This window comes from Lathamus discolor, chromosome 6 (assembly GCF_037157495.1).
Source record: "Lathamus discolor isolate bLatDis1 chromosome 6, bLatDis1.hap1, whole genome shotgun sequence".
In the NCBI taxonomy this organism is placed as follows: Eukaryota; Metazoa; Chordata; class Aves; order Psittaciformes; family Psittacidae; genus Lathamus; species Lathamus discolor.
Window position 1 is genome coordinate 81125697 of NC_088889.1, and position 24285 is coordinate 81149981.

Consider the following 24285-nt stretch of genomic DNA (forward strand, 5'->3'; position numbering starts at 1 on the left):
TGTTCATGTCAAAGACCTAACCCCACCTGCCTTGAAGTTGTTTACATCTTCTGTAAGGCATGCTGATTTAGGCAGCATCTTTTTGCCTCTCTTTGGAACCAAGGAACCAAGGTGCCAAGAAGCAGAAAACAAAGTACATTTTCACACATGCAATGAAGACCACCCACAAACCCCAGCTTCATTCACTCAGAGACAAGATGCTTCTAAAAACGTTTTTAAAACCCTACTTAGACTGTGCTGTCTTTCCACAGGTCATGAGACAACTTATTCTGTCAGCCCTTGCTGATCCTTCCACTGACCACTACAGCCCTGCTGCTTTCTCAGACAGAGCTTCCTGCAAATGAAACCATGTTTTCTTCACTAAAATATACTACTTCTTGCTGGCTTTCTTTTGCCTTTGCATTAATTAATGCTGCATTTTTAAATCGTGACAAATGCAAACATGTATCAAACTTGGCATATCTGAATGTTCATCTCCCCCGCCATCTTACCATTTATCACGTATCATTTATCCTCATCCTGAAGCCTACTCATGACAGAAGCTTCTTCATTCCTGCCTGTACAGCAGTCAGCACGACAGTGACAAGCTCCTCCAGAAGAATATTCTTGGATGCCACCACAGTGACCATAAATACCATAAATATAATTCACCACCCCAACTAAGCACTGAAACATGTTACTTAGATTGTAAAATCAAGTCAGTTAAAGTTAAGAAATACCTGGTTTCTGGCTGCCCATGCAGAATTAATTCAACCTACTTGTATTATCAATCACAGGATCACAGAATGGTTTAGGTGGGAAGGGACCTTAAAGATCATCTAGTTTCAACCCCCTGACATGGACAGGGACACCTTCCACTGGACCAGGTCACTCAAAGCCCCATCCAACCTGGCCTTGAACTCTGCCAAGGATGGGACAGCCACAGCTTCTCTGGGCAACCTGTGCCAGTGCCTCACCACCCTCACAGGGAGGAATTTCTTCCAATCTGCATCTCTCCTCTTTCAGTTTAAAGCCATTTCCCCTTGGCCTATCACTACATGCCCCTGTAAAAAGTCCCTCTCCAGCAAACAACGCATATGGAGAGGTACAACAAAAGCTGCAGACACAAGCAGTGCAGACAGATGACTAATGGAGCAGCAGAATGTCACTTTGTGAAGGGAAGAGTCAAAAGGCACTCAGGCTTGGCTCCTTTTTTGACTTAGCAATAACTTGCCAAGACCTCGAGGGCTAAAGTCATAACAAGGTGTGTTGGAATGGTTCCCTGGGGCTACAGGAAAAGCAGGAGGGAGGTGGGCTGTGCTTCCCCTTCCTCCTGCCTAGGAGGGATGGAGGATCCCCACCCTGCAGGCTGCCCTGATGGAGCTGTGAGCTTCTAGAGCCGTTTGCTGGGAGCCAGGCGATGAAAGGATTCCCAGTCTAGTCCCTTCTACCACTCACAGCAGTTGTTTTGGAAGCTTGCAGGTGTTTCCAGCAGAGTGGCAGCAGATGACGAAGTAGAATAGGAAATTTAGTAGTTACCTTGGTGTGCTGCCAATGTTTTGCTGAAGACCATAATCATCAGAAGAGAAAGGTGATTTCAGCAACACATATCTCAGCAAAAGCAGACCAAAACCAAGTCCCAAGACTGGGGAGACGCTTGCGTATGACAGAAGGGGACACTCCTGCCAAGCCAGAAACACAAGAACTTCTCCCATAAAAGGTCACCAGTTTCTTTCCTTAAGGAAAACGTTCAGCAGCTTCAGAGAAAGTCCTCCTGCAACCGTACCAGGTTATCCAGCCTATCCAGAGGGAACAACGCTATGGAGCACAAGACGTGTTGCAGTGTCAGGGTAACCTCTGGTTTTGAGATGAGAAGTACTAACAAAGGCAAACCAAAGAGAAATGTCCAAACAGTTGCTAGAAATTAAAGATTTTCATTGTTTGGTGGGGGTTCTTTTTAATTCATGCTAAGGATTACATTTGCTCAGAGCACTTCCCAGAACTTGAGGCCTCAAAAAAAGATGAAGGTCATAGTTATCACCTTTGATTTTTTTCCTGGTAAAGAATCTTTCTCCTTTTCCTCACCCTTGCAGCAGTTGTCATTACTTGAAAAGCAGTAACCAAGGGTGCAGCATTTTTGCTATGAACAGCTCAAATAAGAGACAAGGGCTCCATGCACTGTTTGCTTTCCCTGTCTGTTACTCAAGTTCATCTGAAAAACAGTGAAAATTCCTGCTCTTTCAGAGAAGGTCAGCATGGACTTCTCTTGGCCTTTTCTCTTTAGCTCCTTGGCAAGAGCTCAAATCCCTAAGAAAATTCTTCCCTTCAGTCAGCTCAAGGTTTTCCTGTGCTTTCTCCACTCTGTTAATCTTAACAGGAGAGGATTAGAGTGTGAAAATGCTTGCGTGTCAGGAGAAAATCCCTACTTATTAAATGTTAGCGCCAATGTTACTGTGGTTTCTGATGGCAACAGCCTGTATAGGTGTTTTTGAGCACTCAGAGGTTTGATGCGCCATGTAACAGTTTCTTCTCATCAAGAAGAAGCTCCAGAGGCTGTTGGGACCCATGGAGGTCCAAGGACATGGCTAACATCACTAATGTTTCCTAAGACGGAGGACATGAGTGCTACAGGGCCAGGCACAGCACCAGGGCATGGGAAGGGAACAGACTCCAGAGATGGGTAGAGGGAGCTTGTGGCTCTTCTCAAGAAAGCTGAAACTGCAAAGAAGATTTGGAAACCAAACACCACAGCAACTTCATGCACATCGCTGCTCTTTCAGCTTTCAGCTAAACAGGCATCCCAGACTTACTGAACAGCCACCTAACTGCTGCAATTTTTGCCTTAGCAATAACAACCAAATCAAAGAAGGACATGTGTGACTTGGTCTCTACTTTGTGTTTCTTCCAGTGAAATGACAGACATTTTATCCAGCACTGTGCAGACCTCTTCTAAGCAAGGTTAGATGACTTGCTCATTAACACACATGAAACTAATACACCTGTAGTAGGAAGAATCTTAAATGATAATTCTGATGAAGACAACACATGACATTGGTACCTCAGGAAAATCTCTGTTTGCAGTCACTTCCTGGAGTTCCCTGGCATGTGGGTAGAGGCAGCCTGGGGAAGAAGCGTCTCATGCATACCATCTTGGCAGCCTGGGTATATCTCCCACAACGTTTTCTGTCTTAAGGATCTCATGCTGGTTTGAGACCCGTACCTGCTGGCCACTCTGAAATATTTCTCACAGAGACGAAGGGATTATAATTTTATTTTTTTTCAAGCTGTTTCCTAGGAACCCTGGCACAGAACATGGTCTACTGCGTTACATACCGTTTCAGCCCAGTAAGGCACTCTCTGCTTTTGAGCTTACGATTTCAGTGTAAGAGACAACAGGTCAAATACAGACAGAGAGTAGAAGGACAAACACAGATTAATGTAGTAGCTCATCAGTAGAATAAGTGCTGGCAAGGGTTTCAATTAGCTCTAAGAGTGAGAAGAGTTGTAAAGACAGATGTGAAGAATAAGATGGCTCTGAGCGTGTTTATAAAGCAATTCTGCCCACTGAGAGAAAGCATTAAACCTATTTGAAAATATAACAATCAGGTGATGAACACTGGTATCCAATCTGCATTAGGCAGGAGCTTAATATGCAGGAAGGAGTGAGAGATGACAGATAGAGCGGAGAGGTTACGAAGCCCACAAACAAGATGATGAACCAGCAATGTCTGGTACTCTAAAGAAGCAGGTGACTACTGCAAGAACATCAAAGCAACAGGCAAGGAAAGGAATCTGGGCAGTAGCATGCTGAGACACTGCAGTTGTTGCTCAGAAAAAGTATGTGAACAGACTTCAAGGCCATGAATTTCAGCTGGGCATATGAACAGGAATGGCTTGTCTTAGAGCTACAACGCAGAAGACACTGGCGAGACATGTGTAACTTGTGGCTAGATGACACACAGCCAATGGGTGTAAGGGATAGAGAACGCGGCGGGAGTGTTTGTCCCACTTGCTTTGGCTATTCTCAGCATAACTTAAAGAGTCCGATTTTAGGTTATTCTCAGTATCAAACTGGGGTCATAAAACTACTAATGATTTCAAAAATTTGGGGGAGAGCTCAACTAAATTTTAGAACATCTGCTCAAAACCAAAATCAGTTCTGCTGCTTAAGAGCTTGAATAAAGGAACAGCAATGCAAAAAAGAGAAAGCTAACTGAAGCAGAGAAATAAGGGGAAATAAGGGAAGCGAGAAATACTTAAATTACCTTCGTACTGTTTTTATGCTCATCCTGACAACCATTTTGGATAGCTCCTTCCTCTATGCTGACATCACAGTGGGGAGCAAGGGTGGTACTACATGAAGGGCAAGGCTGCAAGGAGACAAAAAAATTTTAGCCACAAATGTTCTGATGTCCTCGTAAGTATTATGAAATTTGTAATTTAGTCCACTTGTATACTTGCAGCATGGTTAAAAGATAAACAAAGCTACAGAAGGGGCAGCAGGGAGCAAAATTTAATGGGAACAGAATGCACTGCTTCAAAAATAAATCACAGATTTTCTGTTTACTGAAGCTAAATCTAATCCAGGGGAAGTTTACTAGTGTAAGATCACAGAAACACTATAATCACTGCATACTAGCAAAGGACCTCTCCAAGAAGAATAAAATACTCTGTAGTAAGAGAAGTCCACTTCTTTTTTGTTTCAAATCTGCCTGCAAAAGGATCTGAACATCATTATGAGTGAAGACTTAGCACAGCATGCAGCAAAATTCAAATAAAAGCACGAAACACCATGATGCATTATGAATAACAGAACAGCAAAATGGAAAGCAACAAATCTGAAACTAATAAAGGGAAATACTTTTTCATACAGTGCTCTAAGACCATAGAGTGGAGCTCAGGTTCTCATACACTGTTGAACCCTAACACCCAGCAGATGTCACAAGAAACAAGGAACACAAAGCCATCAGGACCTGTAACAGTTGCAGGTTATACATTTTGGAAGCAACCTAAAATGTCACACTTCAGCTTTTACAACAACCTAACCCTTTAGAGTTAAAATACATTGATCTTAATGGGAATTCACCCCCTGTCTGTATCCTGCAAGTTCTTCATCCTTTTCTCCAGTCCTGGCAACATACAGGAAGGATCCCTCATCGGAGGGACTTTCTGTCTGATCCCCATTGGCAATTCCACTGTTCTGGAGACAGTTTGCTGTTACTTGCTGGAAATCTACTCATGAGTAGAAAGACACCAGTAATGGGGAATGACATACTGAATTTGGCCCACTAAATGGTGGTAGGTGATCCACTGAACATTTCGATAAATTTCCCAACAAGGAACTTGAGCCTTTTCTCACAAACTCAACATCCCTTGTTCATTATATCTGTTTATTTTGAACTCAGGAGGGACTTGTTCTAGCCCCTCTAGTCTTACTCTCCTGATCCAAAACCACAACAACTTCTGTCTTCAGGTTCACTCCCAATTTCAGAGACCAGCATGTAAGTCTTGTCAGAACTGACTTTTCACCCATATCAGTCTCAGGTGTCACACCTGAAACAGAGTAATGCAGGTTGTTTAATTCTCAGGATGTTACAGCATTTCTCCCAGCCCACTCTTCCTGTGGCTGCCAATCCACCTAAACGCTCAACAATGCCTCTCAAAGGCTTTCATGAAAGCTGAGCCTCCTTAGCAGCCAGCAGATTATCTGCTTTTCTTCATGGGTATGGCCCAGTCCAGGGCACTGAAATTATGAGTTACTTAATTTGGCATCAGATAAGCAATTCATACCATGTTCTGAACTTGTACAGTCAGAAGAAATACCAGCACACTTGGGGAAACAATGAAGTTGGTTCTCAAATGTTTTTGTTTAAAAATAATTTAGGACTAAATATGATGAACGTATTGGACACTTTGTGGAAAGCAATATGACAATGGGCTAATGAGCCTTCTGTGCTCCTACAGCATTAGTCAGTAGATGTATCCATGGCAAAAGTCAGTTAGTGGTAACAAAACCCAAAACCCCTTAACAAAAAATAAAGAAAATACTCCCTGTTCGATCTTGCTAACAAATCAGCAAGATCACCTCAAATGCGTCGTTTCTGAGGTTAATCCAGAGGACAAAATCCTCGGAAAAGAAGCCCAACTTCCTGGGAAAAGGTGGAAGTCCATCTGACTTACCCCATGTGTTCAAGTCAACATCATTAACTTCATCCTCTGTTACAGACATTCACACAAGCTCAGTGTGTACGTGACCTCATCATGATGAATAATACATTAATGCACTTTCAGAAAACACTAAGACAAGCAAAAGTACTTTCTGTTTTCATACCAAGAGATGATTAAGACAGTTTATGATTCCCTGTCAAGTAAGGGATTTCATAAAATATGATAGGGAAAATTAACAGATACCAAAACCACTTAAACATGATGCAGTGTTTTCATTAAAAAAAATCAGTTGCTATTATAGATTTGCTTGTAGTTTTTAGCCTCTATCGTCACCATTTTAATTACGTACATGCGTGTTATTGATATCCATATTGCAACAAGGTTTGCAATTAAATGAACTACAGATACACTGGAGGAGACGAGGAAATACAGCTCCTTTCATGGATCAATTACTGTCGCATTCGCCTTCCTGACTTTCCTTAACAGTTCTTATCGGCTAGAATATCCGTTTAAGCCCAAAATGTGAAAGTCATCCTTTGCATTCAATATAGCCCCTTATACCATTTAAACCAAAAATATTTCAACTTGCCTGTAATTTTGCCCCTCCTACTTAGTCTCTTTTGCAGAGCTGGAGTCATCTCCTCCTACACTGACACTGTTTACAGCTTTGTATTTAAAATACTTAGCATGTAAGTCATGATTCTTTTGCAAATTATTATCTCCAGACCCTACCGCAGCAAGCTGCAGGCTTAAAAAAACCCTCCAAAACCAAACAAAAAACCAAACCATGGAACTGCAAAACCAAAACCCACTCCTTTTAACAAAAATCATATAAAATCTCTGATTAAATTGCAGTTGTTCTTTGTGGAAATGTTTTAATATACATTTTTATTTATTTATTTACCACTGTAAGACCTGCTTCAGCCTGGCTGACATATCAAACATTCCTTAAAAGCTTGACCCAGGCTTCTCAGTCCACAATCACTCCAATAACAATAACAAAAACTATGCAGCAGAGAGAAGGCTGGTGCACATCTCCACTCGGAAGCATGCTGTGGGGTCTGGAATACCTGCAGCTAGCTATGATGTGAGAAGCAAGTACGCTTTGCACTCCTGTGCTGTAACACAGAACACATTTTAAGTAAGTGCTCAGCATTCGCATGATTGCTTCATCACTATGCTACACGCATTCTGACATGGCCTGTGGCACATTATATGGATGCTTATTAGATTGCAGGGAAAGCCAGGTTTGGGGTCATTGAAAATTCACTCCAGCATCAGTGTATTTTGGGCAAGACAGGCACACTATCTTCAAAGAGCTGCAAGGCCTGCAGTGCTCATGGTGATAATAAAACCAGATACCTGCAAGCATAAACTTGATGCAGTAGTGTCAGCACAACAGTAGATAGGGTATCCAAGAAGGCTGAAACTGAGCTGGCACTTGTCCTAGACGCTCTTCTGAAGCAGCTTCTTTTAGCTTCTCCTTCACTTATCTGGAAAGTTTGTACTTTTGCACTGTACAGTCAGTCATTTGGCATTTAAACAGTAATTAACACCCAGCCAAGACAGTCCCTGAGTAGAAAATCAGGGACTAGGCAGCAAACAAAACACCATGGCCAGCAGCATGACTCCATACTGTATACTGGCTGCTCAGGTATAGCATGGCATCTGCATCCACGCTTCTGCAGAGTAAGTCACCCCATATTCTATAAAATACTTACCATAGCTGATCCTTAAAAACTCATTTTGGACTTGGATAACTTAAACAAGTACCACCACAAGTTAATACATAATGAAGTTCATCAAATCCCAGCTGCAGTCAGGTCAGTCTTGTACTTTGCTGTAGTGTCACTGTCCTCCAGTTAGAGCTTACTCTGCTGTCTGACATTAACAGGCATCCTCGCTTTCTCTCCAAACAGCACCCTTAGTTTTACTGCTTCGCTTAATCCCTCCTCTCTCCCTCCTGCTCCATGGACAGGCAGCTTGGTAACTACTGCTCCACTTGGTACGTTCTTCTTCCTTCACTACTTAAAATAAAGGAGTTTCTACCCCTTACTGTCACATCTGTACCTCTGCATGGCCATGCACTGGGCATCAACAGACAAGCTTATTTGTGCAGATACCCACTGACATGTATTTTCCTGCCTTACTTGCTAGCACCTTCATTGAAAAAGAGAGCTGGAAAGCTGGTGCCTGAGGGATGCCAAATATATTCTTTCTTATATGGGAGAAGGAATAAAAAAGCATCACCAGCAACTTGGATGCAGTCAAACCACACACAGTGCACATTTTGGGGAGGGATAAATATGTCTACAGCTGCTTTCTGCAGTCCTAGCTTGCTCTCCAAGGAGCTTATTTAACTTTTTCTTTAGGCAAGCCTTCCAGCTGATTTCACTTGTGATCCAGTGTTTGTACTCCACAACTTATAACTGGGGACAGAGGCAGGGTAAAGGTGTCCTGCCCATGCTCTCCTAATCCAGACAACAAACATTATAAGGCAGCAAAAATGGAGTAGCATTAAAAGTCACACACACACGCACGCACCCATCAACTCTGTCAGCTCAATCTCAAACTGGTGTTGAAGAGAAAGAGACCCTCTGAGGACTAAACACTGAAGTCTAAGGACAGTGCCCCACAGATGACCACCCATGGCTCTGGCATTTGTGCCCACCTAGGGCAACCCAGGACGAGGAACTCAGCACAAACGAAAATAGAGAACAGACATCTGTTGTTTGGGAAATCTGTTCTGAGCTGGAAGATGGAGAGTAACAGCAAAGCTTCAAAGCAATACACATTGTTTCACAGATTTCCTTGTCAAGAGATTTTCTGAGAGGTGTGAACATAACAAAATGTCATCATTTCTCTAAGCTGAATCCATACAAATCATTGCTCTCAGTTCCACATATAGGTTTCTAGAGCAAGCATATAAAACACAACCCCATAGCCTACTCATGCATTTTCTCCCATCACACAAACAATCCCATTGTCTTTTTGCAGGGATGTCTGTTCTACATCCATATGAAAAAAAATCATAGGTACATGATCTGCAGCACAGAGGAATGGCAGAAGCAATTCACAGCAAAAGCAGAAAACTGTAGAAGTTACAGTAGCTGCATAAAGCATATTTTTATTCCCCCATAAAATCAAGACCATTGAAAGAGCAGCACTGACCACTCAGTCCTGAAGTATATATAAAAAAAATATATTTATGTGAAACCACCTTCAAAAGTTGTTCACCTTACCTTAGGGATTGCTTGACAACTGGTGAGGCATTTTACTTTGTAAATTTTTTCAGCCCTCAAACTAATACTTGTCACTACATGTATATATATACACCTATACATACACATACATGCAAATCTCTAGAGCAGTGCATAAACAAGGCTGTAAGGTTTCCCCATCCATCCACCCGTGTCCCTCAGTTGCACAGTTTGAGATCTGTGCTGCTTGGCTTTGAAACAAGAACTCACCTTTGGTTTTTCCGCATGCTTGAGAGTCTTTGTCAAGTCACTGGCATTCTCAGATGACGATGCTCCCTGTATCCTGGCTCCGTCTCCAGACTCCAAGCCAGGAAGCAATGTTTGTGAACAGCTGCAGTGGGGCTCCTTCACCTTCTGACCAGAGATCAGATAGGTCTTCAAACCTACCGAAAAAAGAAATGAACAGTCAGAACTGCAGAAAGACAAAAATAACTCTCCTTTGGACTTCTCAGATATGAAATACAGCAACTGTCAAAGCACTACCAAGGCTCGCGAATACAGCACACAGAAAGACTGCCTGGGAATGACCACCAGTAATATAAAGATGCTCTGTGTGAAATGGTGGCAATTAGGACTGCCCAACATCTGCTGTCCCAGATGCAAGGAACTAACACACAGCAACAGCCAGGACCTACACATACCTTTTTTATTCCATTTTCACTCATGTACTTCTGAAAAATAGAGCTACAACCTTATGTATTTGCTTCCAAGCTGTAATCTGAGCTCTCACATTAACTCTTTACTTCTGGAATGGCTTAGCAGCCTGTTTTTCAGTGATATCTGTGTTAATATTCTACTTCTGAAAAACCAGCACATATTCCTCCACTTGCCAGAGATGTTGTGAAGATTGCTCAACGCTGGTAGCACACCGAGAAAGGAAATGGTGTTTAAGTGCTAAAAATCCTGATGGGTTTTCATAGTTAGTGCAGACTTCATATTTTTAAAGAACAGAATCAATCTCTCCCTCTCGCACGTACTCCCACACACGCCCTCTGCAACTGCTGTAGGAACTGAAGCATAATCGGAAAGCAGATCCGGTATTAAAGGCCAGGCTGGTAAATACCATGTTGTAACAAGCTGAGCTATAACAAAAACCTGTTCAAAATGAAAAGATCTGATTTTTGTTTAGAATATCACTTATTTTACTTCCTTGTAACTTTGTGCGATGACCTTCTGGGTTATTTCTAAGCACAAAGACTGAAAAGAGGCTCCAAATCACACTGCTTCCTGAATCCAAATGAGTTAATGTTACTGCCACTGTATGGGAAAGCTCCCACTCAGCAAGGAAGGGCACTGATGTGCTCCAGAAAGCATGGAGGTCATCAGCTCGCAGAACTGGAGAGAGCCTGCTACTTTGTGGTACCAGAAGCTGTTGTCCTGGGTGTTTCTGCAGCTCAAGACTCACAGGATGACTGCTGGGTTTCTATTTGGGTCAGCTGCACAGCACCCCCCCCTCACCCCTTTTACTGATACTTGTCACCCAGTTTCAGGCAGACATGTGACTGTCACAGCCATCGACTGCACTCAACTGCCTCCATGCACAGGATGAAAGCTGGAAATGAGTACGTCAAGTTGCAGCTCTTGGAAGAGGGCAGGTTTTGTTCCGTACGATAAGGTCATTCTCTCACAACCTTCTTCACAGACAAAAAAATCATATTCTATAAACCTTGTATTTTTTTTGTCCACAATATGTCAACACAGACAGTATTTCATCTGTAACCTTTCCAATAAAAATGTCAGGCGTACTAATAACAATTTCACATTTTCTCTGTTTATTCCACTAGTAATTTCAGCCCCACTCCTACAACCAAGACAGAAACCCGCAGCCGTATTGGCCATTTCAACCTCAGGTTCAGAAGCTGCTTGGAAAGCTGTGGTGCCCTCACATAGTGCTCCAAGCCCCGGAGCACCCGCTTGCATACTAGGGATATTACACTAGAGCCAATCTTTATTTTTATATCCTTTATAGTCACACTTGGATTTTATTTGGCAGTGTCGCTTCATAACCCCCCGAGCTGCTGCTGGCTTCCAGATGTAGGGCTGCCCCTTTAAAACTTATATTGATGGGGGCTGTCATTTAAGGAATTCACCACAATCAGCTTACAATTATATGTTTACTGTGGTAAAAGCTGGAACATTAAGCTTCCTATTCCTATTTTTAACAGCTACCTTAAAGCAGAAGGATTATTTTACCACTCCTATTATTCCTCTATTTTTTTCTCTTAACAAACACAATCTCTTGAGGTTTTGTCTCTTTGAAAAGGCACTTTGAATGTCTTCTTGTGCTGCACAGCATAATTATTTTGTCAATCTGTTGCAAACAGTAAAATTATCTCCAGTTTGAGCTCCTCACAGAGAAAGAAGGGAAAAGGCTATGGTATGCTGGGAACTGAAAATGTGTTTGGGAAAGCAGAATCCACCCTTATCCCAACCTGAAACTGCAATGGGCTGCAACTCCTCGACCCTGTTCCTCACCAACCCCAGCCACCATCTCCATGATGGCAGCCACAGCCACTAGCACCCGCTCTGCCCCACAGGCTCTAGCTGCGGGGTTTAATGTTGGCTATGACAGCTGCTGTTGGCAATAGGAACTATCAAAAACTCTTTATTCCCTCCCTGTGTTTCCCAGAATCTGCAATGTGAAATCAGACAAAGAGAAGTCAATGTCCTACAGAATCACAGCACATGTGTCATAAGAAGTCAGCAGGGCTACTCCTAGAGCTGAATGCAAGGTCAGGATCTCAGGGGAGCAAATAAGGGGAGGAGAAAAGGTTATTTTTGGAAAGCTTTGGAAAATCAGGAGGTACAAAAATCCTTCATCTTTACAGAACTTTACTAACATTGACAACCTAATACTTGGTTTGTTATTAAATCCTTCTTACTATACGAAGGTTCAACTTGCTTTAGTATTCCTTGCAACTCCCTAACACTTCACAAAGCAACTCCTACATTTAGTCTGAAATATTTGGGTATAAAAAGGGGTCATTAATTCAGTAGAACTGTATTGATATAACTAAAATGTATAATACAATATTCTTCCTCTTTCTCCATCTCCAGTGAATTAGTACAATCAACAGTCTGTCATCTTCCATACAGTCGGTGCATGGAGTGAAAAATATCCATGCCACCATGCAGCACGTTCAAATCAATTAAGTAACACAGCAATATTAAATGAATAAGCCAACAAAGGAGGAGCTGCTATTTTATGTGAAAAGCAGTAAACAAGGTGCAAATTTTGGTGTGTTGCTGCGCAACGCTATAACTCAAGACATGGCAATGAAGAAAGCACTATGAGATGCTTATATTGCTATTTATAAAGGCAAAGCTCACCCATTCTTCCCCTCCTGCCATTCTCTATCTTATAATCACTTCCTTCCCCTAAATTTATTCAAAAGAAATGCTGAAAAAAACACAACCTCAAACCGCCTGATGGCAAATCTCTGCTCTGGCAGGCTTTGTCCTGCAGAGCATTGCTGCTTTATCCAGAGATGGCTCTTGGAAGCAAAGACAGGGAACTGGCCACAACCCACCCCCCAACATACCAACTGAACATATAGAGTATTTTCTGCTCCAGGGGAAAAAAGTGAGCCATATTGTTTATCTTTGAGAAACACAAGCCATTTCCTTCACTTGTCTCCAAGGTCTGAGAATTCGTAAGCGTTATGAAGAGTAACTGCTCCTTCTCACTGAGCCAAAGCACTCGTTTCTTTAATTCAACCATTTTGAATATTGACATGGCAGCATTTGTAAAGTGCATTTTTGACAAAATAGTTAATAATTAAGGTGAGGTCTCTGTAGAACCACAGTGGGTTCATCACTCTTACTACTCTTGAATTTTCTAAGGATTAGGAAATTTCTGGCTCCTTTCTTCACTTAGCTTTTCTTTTTATCAGTGATATTCCTCTGAACTTGCAAAAACAGCCAACCATCCTAAACACTAAAAAAATACCCCTAATAACAATAAAAAACCCCCATATGCATGCACTCACACACAAATTATTTTCTGTATATACAAAAATAAACAAAAGTATAAATAAGGCTGTATATAAACATCCCAGTCTTCAACCTGTTTCTGGTAGCATGAGAAAACCAGTCACTGCAGTGATAATGGAACATTCAGTAACGCGGGTGCGGGCAGAGGCTGGAGCTCCCTGTCCACATGCTGCCTCCCTGCCTGCTCCCTGACAGACCCCGGCTGATACCAAACCAGGCTGGATTGGAGCCACTCTGCCAGCCTCAACTGTATCTGTGTTTATGGAGAAAAACTATCACCGGTAATTAGTAGGAAGTCACTTGCTGGGAAGGAACAGGGAAAAGGAGAGAAAAGATGTTCTGGTCTTTCAAGTCCTTAATCAAGTAATTTATTTCCTTTCTTTCAACTCATTTATCCTCATGACTTCAGTACTGAAGATGCTGTTATGCCAATCTAATTCGATTTTTACATTAGTAGAGGGCATTCCTCCATGCATCTTTTGAAGATGAGATGTCTTCTACAGATCTCAAGAAATGGGGGATTAATGCAAATACTCATAAGCAATTCTTTGGTAAAACAAGATACAAGTTTCAACTTCTGATGCTTTACCTGCATGCAATTGAAACTTTTTAGCCCTCTATTGATAGCAATGGCAAACTGAATGCATCATGCTTCTCACATCTCTAACAAACTTCAAATGCTTTTGAAACCCTTTTAGCACTGATTCTAATAGACACCAAAAAAACAATAGCAATATTTCAGTCATGGTCTTACTGATTCATTTAAAAACAATATAATCCCATTCTTATTTCATATCCTTGTTTCTCACTTCATTAAACCCTTCCCCTTTTCCATTGCAGTACATGGAAACAGCATTTAACTAACAGGTGATCCCTCTTCAGCACTACTTCCCAGTACACAGCCCTCTGTTCTGTAAGACTAGCAATGTTTCCTTGTATTGCTGTAATAAAATCCAAATTGTATTGATTATCCCCCCTTTAACCACACACTTTCATACTAATCCTTCTCCACTGTTTATCTTTCCCTCATTGCCTTTAAAGTCCACATACTTCAATCATTTAATCGTACCTCTTTCCAAACAAGTATATATTTACAAGCCAACTGAGCTCCATTTTCACAACCCTCTATTTTGCAGTATCTTACCTCACAAAATTGGAGTTTGCATGAAAACTTTCATTATGAGAACCACAGTGACTGTCACTTGCACTGATTTTTAGCCTGCCACTCCCACGTGAGGGCAAGAATTACCTTCCAGTTAGAAAGTAATTCTAATCACCTGCCACAGTCTGCCATAAGGAGCAATGTTAGCTATTATCATTCAACAATGTAACATCTCATTTTATGTAACTCTGATATAAGTAACCAGCAGTGGTGCAGCAAGCTCCTAAGAGAAACTTTGCAGTTCAGGACTGGCATTAGGTCCTTTATGAACTAATGTGCGGTAACTCCCTTTTGCGTTACACTTCTCTGCAAGCAATCAGCCCTTGCTTTCTCTTTTTAGAAATACAATAAAAAGTTTTCTCCATGCCTTTTAAAGACATCATCTTTGCCCTCGCCAAAAATCCGGGAGTGAAAATACAGTGTTCAGCCATTGCCGCTCCAGGGAAAGGAAACAGACCTACAGTTAGGTTTCCTCATACCATAAAATATGCTGCTATATGGTTTTATTAAACTCTGACTTGCTCTGTAAAATACATTATTAACTGCAATGTCTGGAATGTAGTATGACAGGCAAATAACAGTAATAATAAAAGAGACCAGAAACTTATTTACTGCTTCTAATTGCAGATTATTTTTGCATCTAACTTTTCCACACTGGTTTTTTTTTTTTTTTTTCCCCTTGTCAAAGCTTAAATAATTTTTCAGGTACTAACCTTGCCTGTTTATGCAAGAAATAACATAGTGCATACCATCACTCCAGGAAATTTACTATCCTTTGGGTCCAAGCTGTTGCTAAATCTAAAGATTATTTTCAGCAGGAAATACCCTTCCCTCATTCTTAACAGTCAATAGATGCCAAAATCTGTATTTATAAGGACTATTTCTCATTTTGTTAGACCTACTCTTGCACAGAGAGTTCATGCAAACCTCTTCCTCCCTCCCCAGCACAACATTCTCCTCTCTTGAACCAGGAACTGGTAGCTTACACCACCACAAGAAACCTCAGAACCAGAAAACTCTGAGGAAGGCCACTGACCTGGAGAGCCCAACAGTGCTGCACAGCAACACGGATGTGCAATGGCAACATGTGCAATGCCTCAACAGATTGACTGCCCACAGTGTACAAGAAGAACATGATGAGATGCTGCTCAGCACACATAACATTAGAAACTGATGGACAGAAACTTTCACTTTGTGTTTCACTTGAGATCAACACTGAAGATGGAAGAATCTGAGATTTAAATTCCTTTTCCTAGGTAAGACTCTGTAGCTAACGTCATACAGATAACTGAGGCATCTTCAGAGAGGTACCCGGTAACCAATCTGAACATAGTGCCAAGAAACTTGTAACTTCTAATGTAAATAGGCATCATTACTTATATAATAATTTTTTCCCTATTCTGCAGCTTTGTCAAAAGATTGTTCCACTTACGAAATAACTTCAGAAAGTTTCCCCCTTGAAGATTCCACTAATTTCATGATTAAAATATTTGTGCATGCAGAAATGAAGAGAGAAGCAGAGGCTCAGAGGAACATCCTTACCTGGGCAACAGCACCTGGTAAATACAAACTGGATAATCAAAGGTCTTGAGATATCCCTGCAAGGCACCTTTCAGTTAATTCAACTGTCACAGCTGCAAGAGCAGAAATGATATCTATGCCCTAGTAGTTATTCCTCACCACAACCCAGTGAAGTCACTCTTTGAAGCTCAACTTCTGGCTTTCAGAAACATAGGCATGTAAAAGCCTATAGGTACATTTTTAATTTCAAGGAGGTGACTGTATTGTAATTAGATTGCTCTGAGAGTAAATTGTAGTCAAGCATGTCAGCAACTGGGATATAGTAACAACAGTAATAATAATAATAAACCCATTTCTGCTTTGAACCTCTGAAGCAGCCCAGAACTTCTGAGACCTGTGCTAAGAGGCCACTTACAGGACAAGTGCTGGCAGCACCTTCCTCCCCTGAGGCCATGAGCAAGCAATCAAACATCTGCTTGCCCAAGTTGAACAGAGGAGAATGCAGAGTTTCCACAGCCAAACCTTGCAGGTTCCCTTCAAGGCATCATGCCCAAGATACAGTTATTAGCCTGATCTCTAGCTGCAAGAGGAGCAGCTTTTCCAGCAAGTTTACAAGATGCTCCAAGAGTGGAAACAGTTGCCCAACCCACCCTGCCAGCCACGCTCAGGATGTGCCAAAGAGAGTTTATCTGATTTTCTGAAAGAACTACCAGCAGCTGTGGTCCAACAACCACATCTAGTTCCAGTCCCCTGCCATGGGCAGGTACACCTTCCACTAGACCAGGTCACTCAAAGCCTCATCCAACCTGGCCTTGAACACTTCCAAGGATAGGACTTTTGCTTGCTTCTGACTACAAACTCACAGTTCCCTCATTTTCACTTGTTTTAGACCTTCACTTTTTCCCCATCTTCCCAGATAAACTAAACAAGATTTTCGGAGAAGAGCAGAACATGTTTCCATAGCCATACAACAACGCACATTTACTTCGTTCTGTCATACAACTTCCCTTGCATCACTGAGTTACTTTTCTTTCAGGCACAGCATCTCTCTGGCCATCCTTCATCCATGTCCTAGGGGCAGCCTGACAGACCTCACTTCTCCTTCAGAACAGAACCTGACCAAAAAATCAAAAGCTCATCACTGTCTTTTATACCAACAGGCATTTTCTGTCAATCACTACAGCTCTACACAAGACAACACTGGATGACTTTACAAAAAATGAAAGTAATTTTCTCCAACCTGCAAAATTTCCAATGAAGCAAGTCTGACCCTGCAGAAACCACTTCCAGCTCAGTGCACACAAAAGATGAAACCCAGAATGCCTGGATTCTAACAATCCAGCCTACCTGGAAAAGCACTTTGAATGTATGGAGCAACATTTCCTGTGGCTGAAATAGAACAGGAATTTATGAGACAACTTGTTATCTTAGGTCTCTGGAAAGCAGAAACAATGATAATAAGAAACAGAACTTTACAGACTGGAAACACAAAAGGAACTCCAAAAACAAACCTCAAATACTATCCTCATAATCTCCAAGGGACTGCAAAGAGCCAGAGAAACCAGAGGCATCTTCTGCGTTATGGAAAACCATTTTTTCTTATGCCTCTTTTGTTTAGCAAAATGCTTACTTTTGATCAGCTAACAGACAACAGTGGGTTTTGCAAATGCTGATCAACAACATATGTGTAAATTTTGGTATTCGACATCTGCCAGTTTTAAGTGGGGAACCCTGTACGCAAACCCATAATCTACATTTACAGCTAAACAGCACAAAGAAAGTTGCAAGCTGCGGGTCTAACCTCCTTCAGTCTCTTTTTCTTCTTCTCACCTGTGTGGGAGGATAAAAACCAACCATCAAACAAAAAAACACAGACATGCAGCTCAAACACAAAGGTCTAGCTACTACTCTTGGCTCAGGGGTATATTTACATAAGTACTTTTAAACTTTACTGGCAAAATTAAAGACAGTCTGACTAGGGAGCCTGAGCCCCATCCCGGGGTTTACAACTGCCCTGATTTACTTTCTGCTCCACCAGTTCCGACTGACCACGGCCTGAATGCGAACGGCAGATGAGCCCATTCTCTGGAATGACTCTGTGCAGCTCACAGGCTGACACCTTACTAGGAAAAAAGGTAACTTTGAGTCAAAAGATAAGCCTGGGATTTTTTCAGTCTTGCCAGGGTCAACAGTGAGCTCCACAAGGGAAGCCTGAAGTCAGCAGATTTAGTAACATGCTGCAGATAACAGACTATCTCTATTCTAAGGGTTCCCCACAAAACCTAATTGATGTATGATGTTCCTACATTTAAAGCAAAAAGATGGCCTAATTCCAGCTCCACGATTAACTGATAAAGGTACTGTCTGGGTTTTACTCACATTGTTAAAGCCTTCTGTAAACTCTCCTGCAGTCTTGGTCATGAAAAAGCATCTGCTTTTATTTTTCATATTTATTGACTATCCCTTTGCCCTCTGTGTTAATTTTAACACCTGAGAGGAAATAAGCAAGACGAGAGAAAATGAAATTTTTGAACAATGCAGCTGCCAAACCAAGAGTCAACCAAGCACACGGCACGGCTTTTTCAGGGCATTCAGACCTTCCAAATTGACACTATTCCTACCACAGAATACCCTTTCTGAAAATATATGTAACAAATACTGAATTAGAAATTGAATCTAACTATTAATACAGCTGATTTAGAAATTCAGCACTTGTTTCGCTGGATTGTGAATGAAGTGCCAGTGCTGAAGAGATGACAGAGGCAGAGGAATGAGAGCTGAGCAATCTCAGCCCCAGGAAAGCTGCTCTCTAGCACTGCCTTACTCACGAGTGCACCCACTGTAAGTTGTGAGCTGTAGTATGGAGACACACAGCCTGGTTTGCATGGCTGCAGTGATGTACAGCAGATGTAAATACACTTTAGATACACAACATACTTGTTTTGGCATGCTAGGGACTCTGTTCTTTAAGAAAAATGATAAGGTTACAACACTGCAAAGTCTTTTGAAGACAATAGACAATTTTTCCAGTTTCTTGTTTAGGATGCAGATGTTGGTTTGGTGCATCCCCCTCCTTCATAATTGACAAGAAAGTACCTCAAAATTCAAAACCAGATGGCTCAGGCACTAACCAACCTTAACTTTTGTCTAGTGCTCAACTTTAACAAATGCAGGACCACGTACAGAGACTGAGGCGTTCCTCTGTAACACACTTTCATTATGTGCATCCCTGTACTTACATTAAATTACTGCTATGGCCAGGCCATGGTAACAGCATGGAAGGCAGCAAGATGATGGAGGAAGCCTTTGGGAGAAGCTTCCTGTATAGTCTCTTCAATCCAAGCTGTCAGGCATGTCAACATTTCCCTGGTGAATTTGCACACATGGGAAGTTCTGGCATTCCAGATCACTTATAGAGAGCAACAATCCTTTGGGGATATGAAGCATATACTTCCATAACTTCCCTTCATTATAAACAAAAATATCTTTCCAACTTAAAATTACATTTTACTGTGGGAGGGAAACCAGCAGTCAGAAAACTGCACGGGGGAGATCTCCAAGGCAAGGACTTCAAAACATCTATTTAAAAAACAGCATTATAGAACAGAGATCTATGGATAGACGAGGAGTTTTCAAGAAAAATTCCACTCCTCTAGACTGAACAATATACAAAGCCACAAGCATTCCAGAAAGACATCCTATATATTAAATTTTCTTCTACCCACATACTGGCTGGCATATCTCAGGAACTATGGACAGCTGTACCAGTCTCTGCTAAACACAGGCAGAACGTAATAAGTTGAAGAGAGAGAAGCTTCAAGTTAAAGTTTTGTCAGCTCTAGCTTTTCGGGAATGGGACTTTATTCATTCCAAACTCAAAAGGCATGGTCAGTTTGAAAGCAGTTAGAAGCTTATTAGAAATCCCACCCAGGAAAAATTCACTCGGGACCAGAAGATACCACCTATCTTTTTGATTGCTGTTTTAGAAATGATGAATAGCAAGCGTGCAGGATGCACAGAAGGATTCCAATAAAAAACAATGGTCTGATGCAACCAGAGCCTGCTCTGGCCCTTGGTAATAGAGTGAGCTATTGTGGCTCTCAGTAATAGAGTGAGCTATTGTGGCTCTCAGTACTAACATTTTTTTAATAGAATCCAGACAAGAGCACGCACCAATTTAAACAAGACTTTAGAAATCTATTTTGTTATACCGGTGCAATCTCTCTGTGTTGACAGGATGACAATCAGGCACATTCCTTCCCTCTTGCATAATGCAGGTAGTCTGGATTTGCCATGCTAAATCAGCATTTTACTTAAACCAGGGCAATCCTACCAGCTAATCCTGCCCTTGCGCGGAGCCATGCAACTGCTCTGCTCGCTGTGGACTTGCAGGCAAGTAAGCCTAAATTGAATCAGAAGCATGTGCATGCCTGCTACAAGCTGGTGGGCTCTGCATGTTTGACTTTTTTTTGGTTGGTTGTTGTTAAAAATTCACAATCTGACATTTAAGAGGAAAAGTAAGAACCAGGCATCATACCCTCAGCAGTAGTCTTCAAAGTTTTTTCCAAGCAACTGATCATTATTGAAAGCACACAGTGAGCACCCACGTTCTGACTTGCGTCAAAATGAAAATAGATCATCTGAGGAATCTTTGTGGCCACATATAGAATCACAGAATAGTCTGAGTTGGAAGGGACCTTAATGATTCGGTTCCAACTCCCTGCCATGGGCAGAGACCTGCCATTAGACCAGGTTTCTCAAAGCCCCATCCAACCTGGCTTTGAACATGGCCAGAAATAAACTCTAACTCATGTTTCCAAATATCCATCACCTACTGCTAAGAGCGGCCCTTCTCATTGAACCTTTCCTCAGTATTGGCCATCCACATGTAACTTGTTACTTCTTCCTATTACAAAGGGCAGCAACAAAATAAAAGCAATTACTCAAGAAGGTGCATCAGGGCTTTAGGAAACACACACCTGCTACTCAGCTGCAAACTTTGGCTGGCTTTTCTCCACGCCTGTTTATCTGCACTGGGGCATCCTGCGCTCTGCAAGCAACCCTAAACGAATGACACAGAAATATTCTACAGACAATAAAACAGAGAACATAAAAGACTTGACCTTAAGGGACCAAATCAAAAGAATTAAGTTTGCATTTCTCGGATAATTCCTGCATTAAAAATACGAGGACTTATTTTTTTTTAATCGCATCTCTATAATTGTGAAATTAAAGATCATCCCAGCTCTGTTGCTCTTTGGTCAGAACTGACGAGCTACGTAGTGAGCTTCTACAGAGCCTGCAAAAAATGTTGCTTGTCACATGGGAGACAGACTGGAGCAGGGCCAGCATATTTCAACAACATGGCAAGCCAGCAATCCCCCTGCCAGCACTGCCTGCTGTGGGAATCGTGTGAGCATCAAGATACTTACTCAAATGGGCGACAAGAAACCAGACAAATAGAAATGATGTTGCACTACTGAATTCAGTCATTTCCCAATTCCCTCGACACTGAGCCGTGTGCAATGCAAACAGGGAACTGTAATTCAAGGTAAGTTGTTATTTATAACCTATGCACCACTTGTTTACTTGTGGTTGACAGCTTTGCATGGTTACTAATTCAGTACTGAAAAATAAAACTAATGCAAATAAAACTGCTGCAGGAGGCACTTCAGAATAACAATATATAGCAGTAGTATAAACGCCAGTCAGGTGGTGAAGAAGAAATTCCTAAGTGCAGCCACCATGTAAGGATGCATCACTATACAGATGGATTTTTAATTTAATCGGCAAACTTCAGCCACTGAGTAGTTAGAGTGTCTCCAGCATAAAAAAAAAAAAAATTGAGAGCCACTGCTGAGAACAGCTACTGAGCACTGTGTCTCCCCCAAGCAGAGAATCATCTTTTCAGTTTCTTTTCCCTCCTTAAGTGAAATATACAAACACTCACTCACCAAAATAAAAAGAATTTGAAAGTTGTGAAACAAAGCTAAAATGGAAGTACCTCCAGAACTGTTTATTCACACAATCAAAATGCTTCTGAAATTTTTTCCATTTCCCCTGCGTATAACGTTCAGACATCCTCTTGTCCTGACACAACACACTACCTGTGTGCTCCTCTTCACATGGTAGCCACAGGTTTGGACTCCAGATTGGATCCCTTTTACCTAGGACATGGCAGTAAATCCACAGCGGAAATTGGTCTTGTGTTGCTACACATGGAGCCTCAAAGATACGACAGCAACTGCCACTTCATGTGAAGGTGCCATGCTCCTGGCTTGTTAGGCCGATGAGAAAGACACAGCCAACTTCTTCACTGGAAGAGTCTTATCCAATAGTTTAAGTTGTTTTTCAGACTGTGATCTTTAGACTCTGCGGAGTTATGGAGGAGTTTTAGGGTCCGTGAATGAAAACCAAAGAAAACAAGCTTTCTAAGAGCTGGCTTTGAGTCTCTAAGTGTGCCAAAGCATCCATACTCATCAGAGTCTGCAAACCAGAACAGGATGAAAACCACCATAACAAGGGATCTTCTAGGACATCTTCTACTGCCCTCTCCCATTATTCCACTGTCCAGTGGAGCACACTGCATCTCTTACTACTAAAAAATGACATGACGGGCAAGAAGAGTGATGACCCCTCACCAACTACAAGGACAGAGAAAAACATTTCTACCACATGAGTAGCTGTTGAGGATCTTCAGCCCTTCACTCAAAGCTCCCAGTACACAGGAGCCAAACACCTAGGTCAGGAGATGTTAGAGCAAACACAGGTATCTCATAGAATATTTGGGGTCAGAAGAGACCAGTTGGCTTCCTGGGCTGCAAGCGCACGCTTGCTGGGTCATGTTGAACTTCTCATCAACCAACACTCCCAAGTCTTTCTCCTCAGAGCTGCTCTCAATTCAGTCTCCACCCAGCCAGTATTTGTGCTTTATTTGTGCTCTACCGTTTACCTCATGCCAAGACTTAAACCACACTACCTCTGGTCCTGTTCCTTCACTTCAAATGCTGTATCCCTATTCAGTTTAGCAACTTGTACTTCACCAAATAATATAACATGATAGCTTAATCATAACTTAGATGAAATGTGCCCATAAAATACAGAACATACGTAAGGAATTTGTGCATGTATCCAAATGGTAAACTACCTGATGAAACAAATATTGAGATTCGTCTCTTGTTAGTAAACAGATTCGCTTGATCATCATTACGTCATGCCACTACAACTACCGAGTGTCAATGACATTAAATAACATACAGTTAAATAAGCATTCTCCAATGCAAGTCCATCAACATGTTCCTTGGGCTTGTCACTCTGTTTGGAATGAGTTCATCCCCACACTAGAAACAAGTCTTTGCCCAAAGCTGATACTCAGACATAGTTTTTAAGACCTAAAGAAATATGAACATCACCAGCTGACAAGCAAGTGCAAGTCTTTCAAGTGACATAAGCCAGACACGGGTAAAATCAGCATTTCTGTTTTTCCAAGATCTGAATATCGCATAAATCCTCTATTATTATTATCTTCATTTGGACAAAACCTGGCAGCCTCCTTCATACCAAAGCAAGCCCCCGACAACCAGCTCCTCCATCAGCTCATGTCCCATATTAGATTTCTCCATCCTTTACAGAAACATTCTCAGACTTTGTGGTAATAACTAGCTGATTACATTTCAAACCCTCAGGCTAAAAGTTATTACTGGGGAGTACAGGAATGTGTCTGGAATGCAAAAACAATCGGGGTGAAAATCAGTGGGCTCTGAGCTGGTATAAGTAGACAGTTCACTAAGGAAACTTATCCCCAACCTAAGCCCCAAGACAGCAGCCCTCTATCTCCTCTAGTTAATCTGCTGGTGAACTGATTCAGCCTAGCTGATCCTAGCTCTTGGGAAGTGGCATCTCATATCTACAGAAAATATAAATAACATTTCTGTTACGCTTACATGCTCAACAGTCAACTACCCTGAATAACCTGTTGATAAACTGATAGAAGAGACAGTAGTTTTGATACTCACATTTCGGAAAGAAATAGGAGAAAAGTTCTTTTTATGGAAGCTTTCTTCAGGGTCAAATGATATCACGTAACAGGTCTACTGACAAAGTTTCTGTTATGAAAACTTACTTTAGTCCATGCAAATTCCTGCATCACCCTCCACCTCGGAGTGCCCAAGCACCTTCAAGCAGAGTATTAAACCATGAGAG

General features: G+C 41.7%; 1 protein-coding gene across 4 annotated transcripts in view; it reads right to left on the minus strand.

Annotated features, from left to right (window-relative positions):
- The window catches only part of ADCY9 (adenylate cyclase 9), a 94538-nt gene that overhangs the window by 37863 nt on the left and 32390 nt on the right, over positions 1-24285 (minus strand). For 3 of the 4 annotated variants that reach the window (XM_065684136.1, XM_065684134.1, XM_065684138.1), the window contains exons 2-3: positions 9618-9790; positions 4245-4349 (exon numbers count right to left, since the gene is read on the minus strand). In XM_065684136.1, coding sequence (XP_065540208.1) covers positions 4245-4349; positions 9618-9790 — 278 coding nt within the window. The remainder of the gene's footprint in view (positions 1-4244; positions 4350-9617; positions 9791-24285) is intronic. The other variant, XM_065684137.1, reaches the window with a different exon arrangement.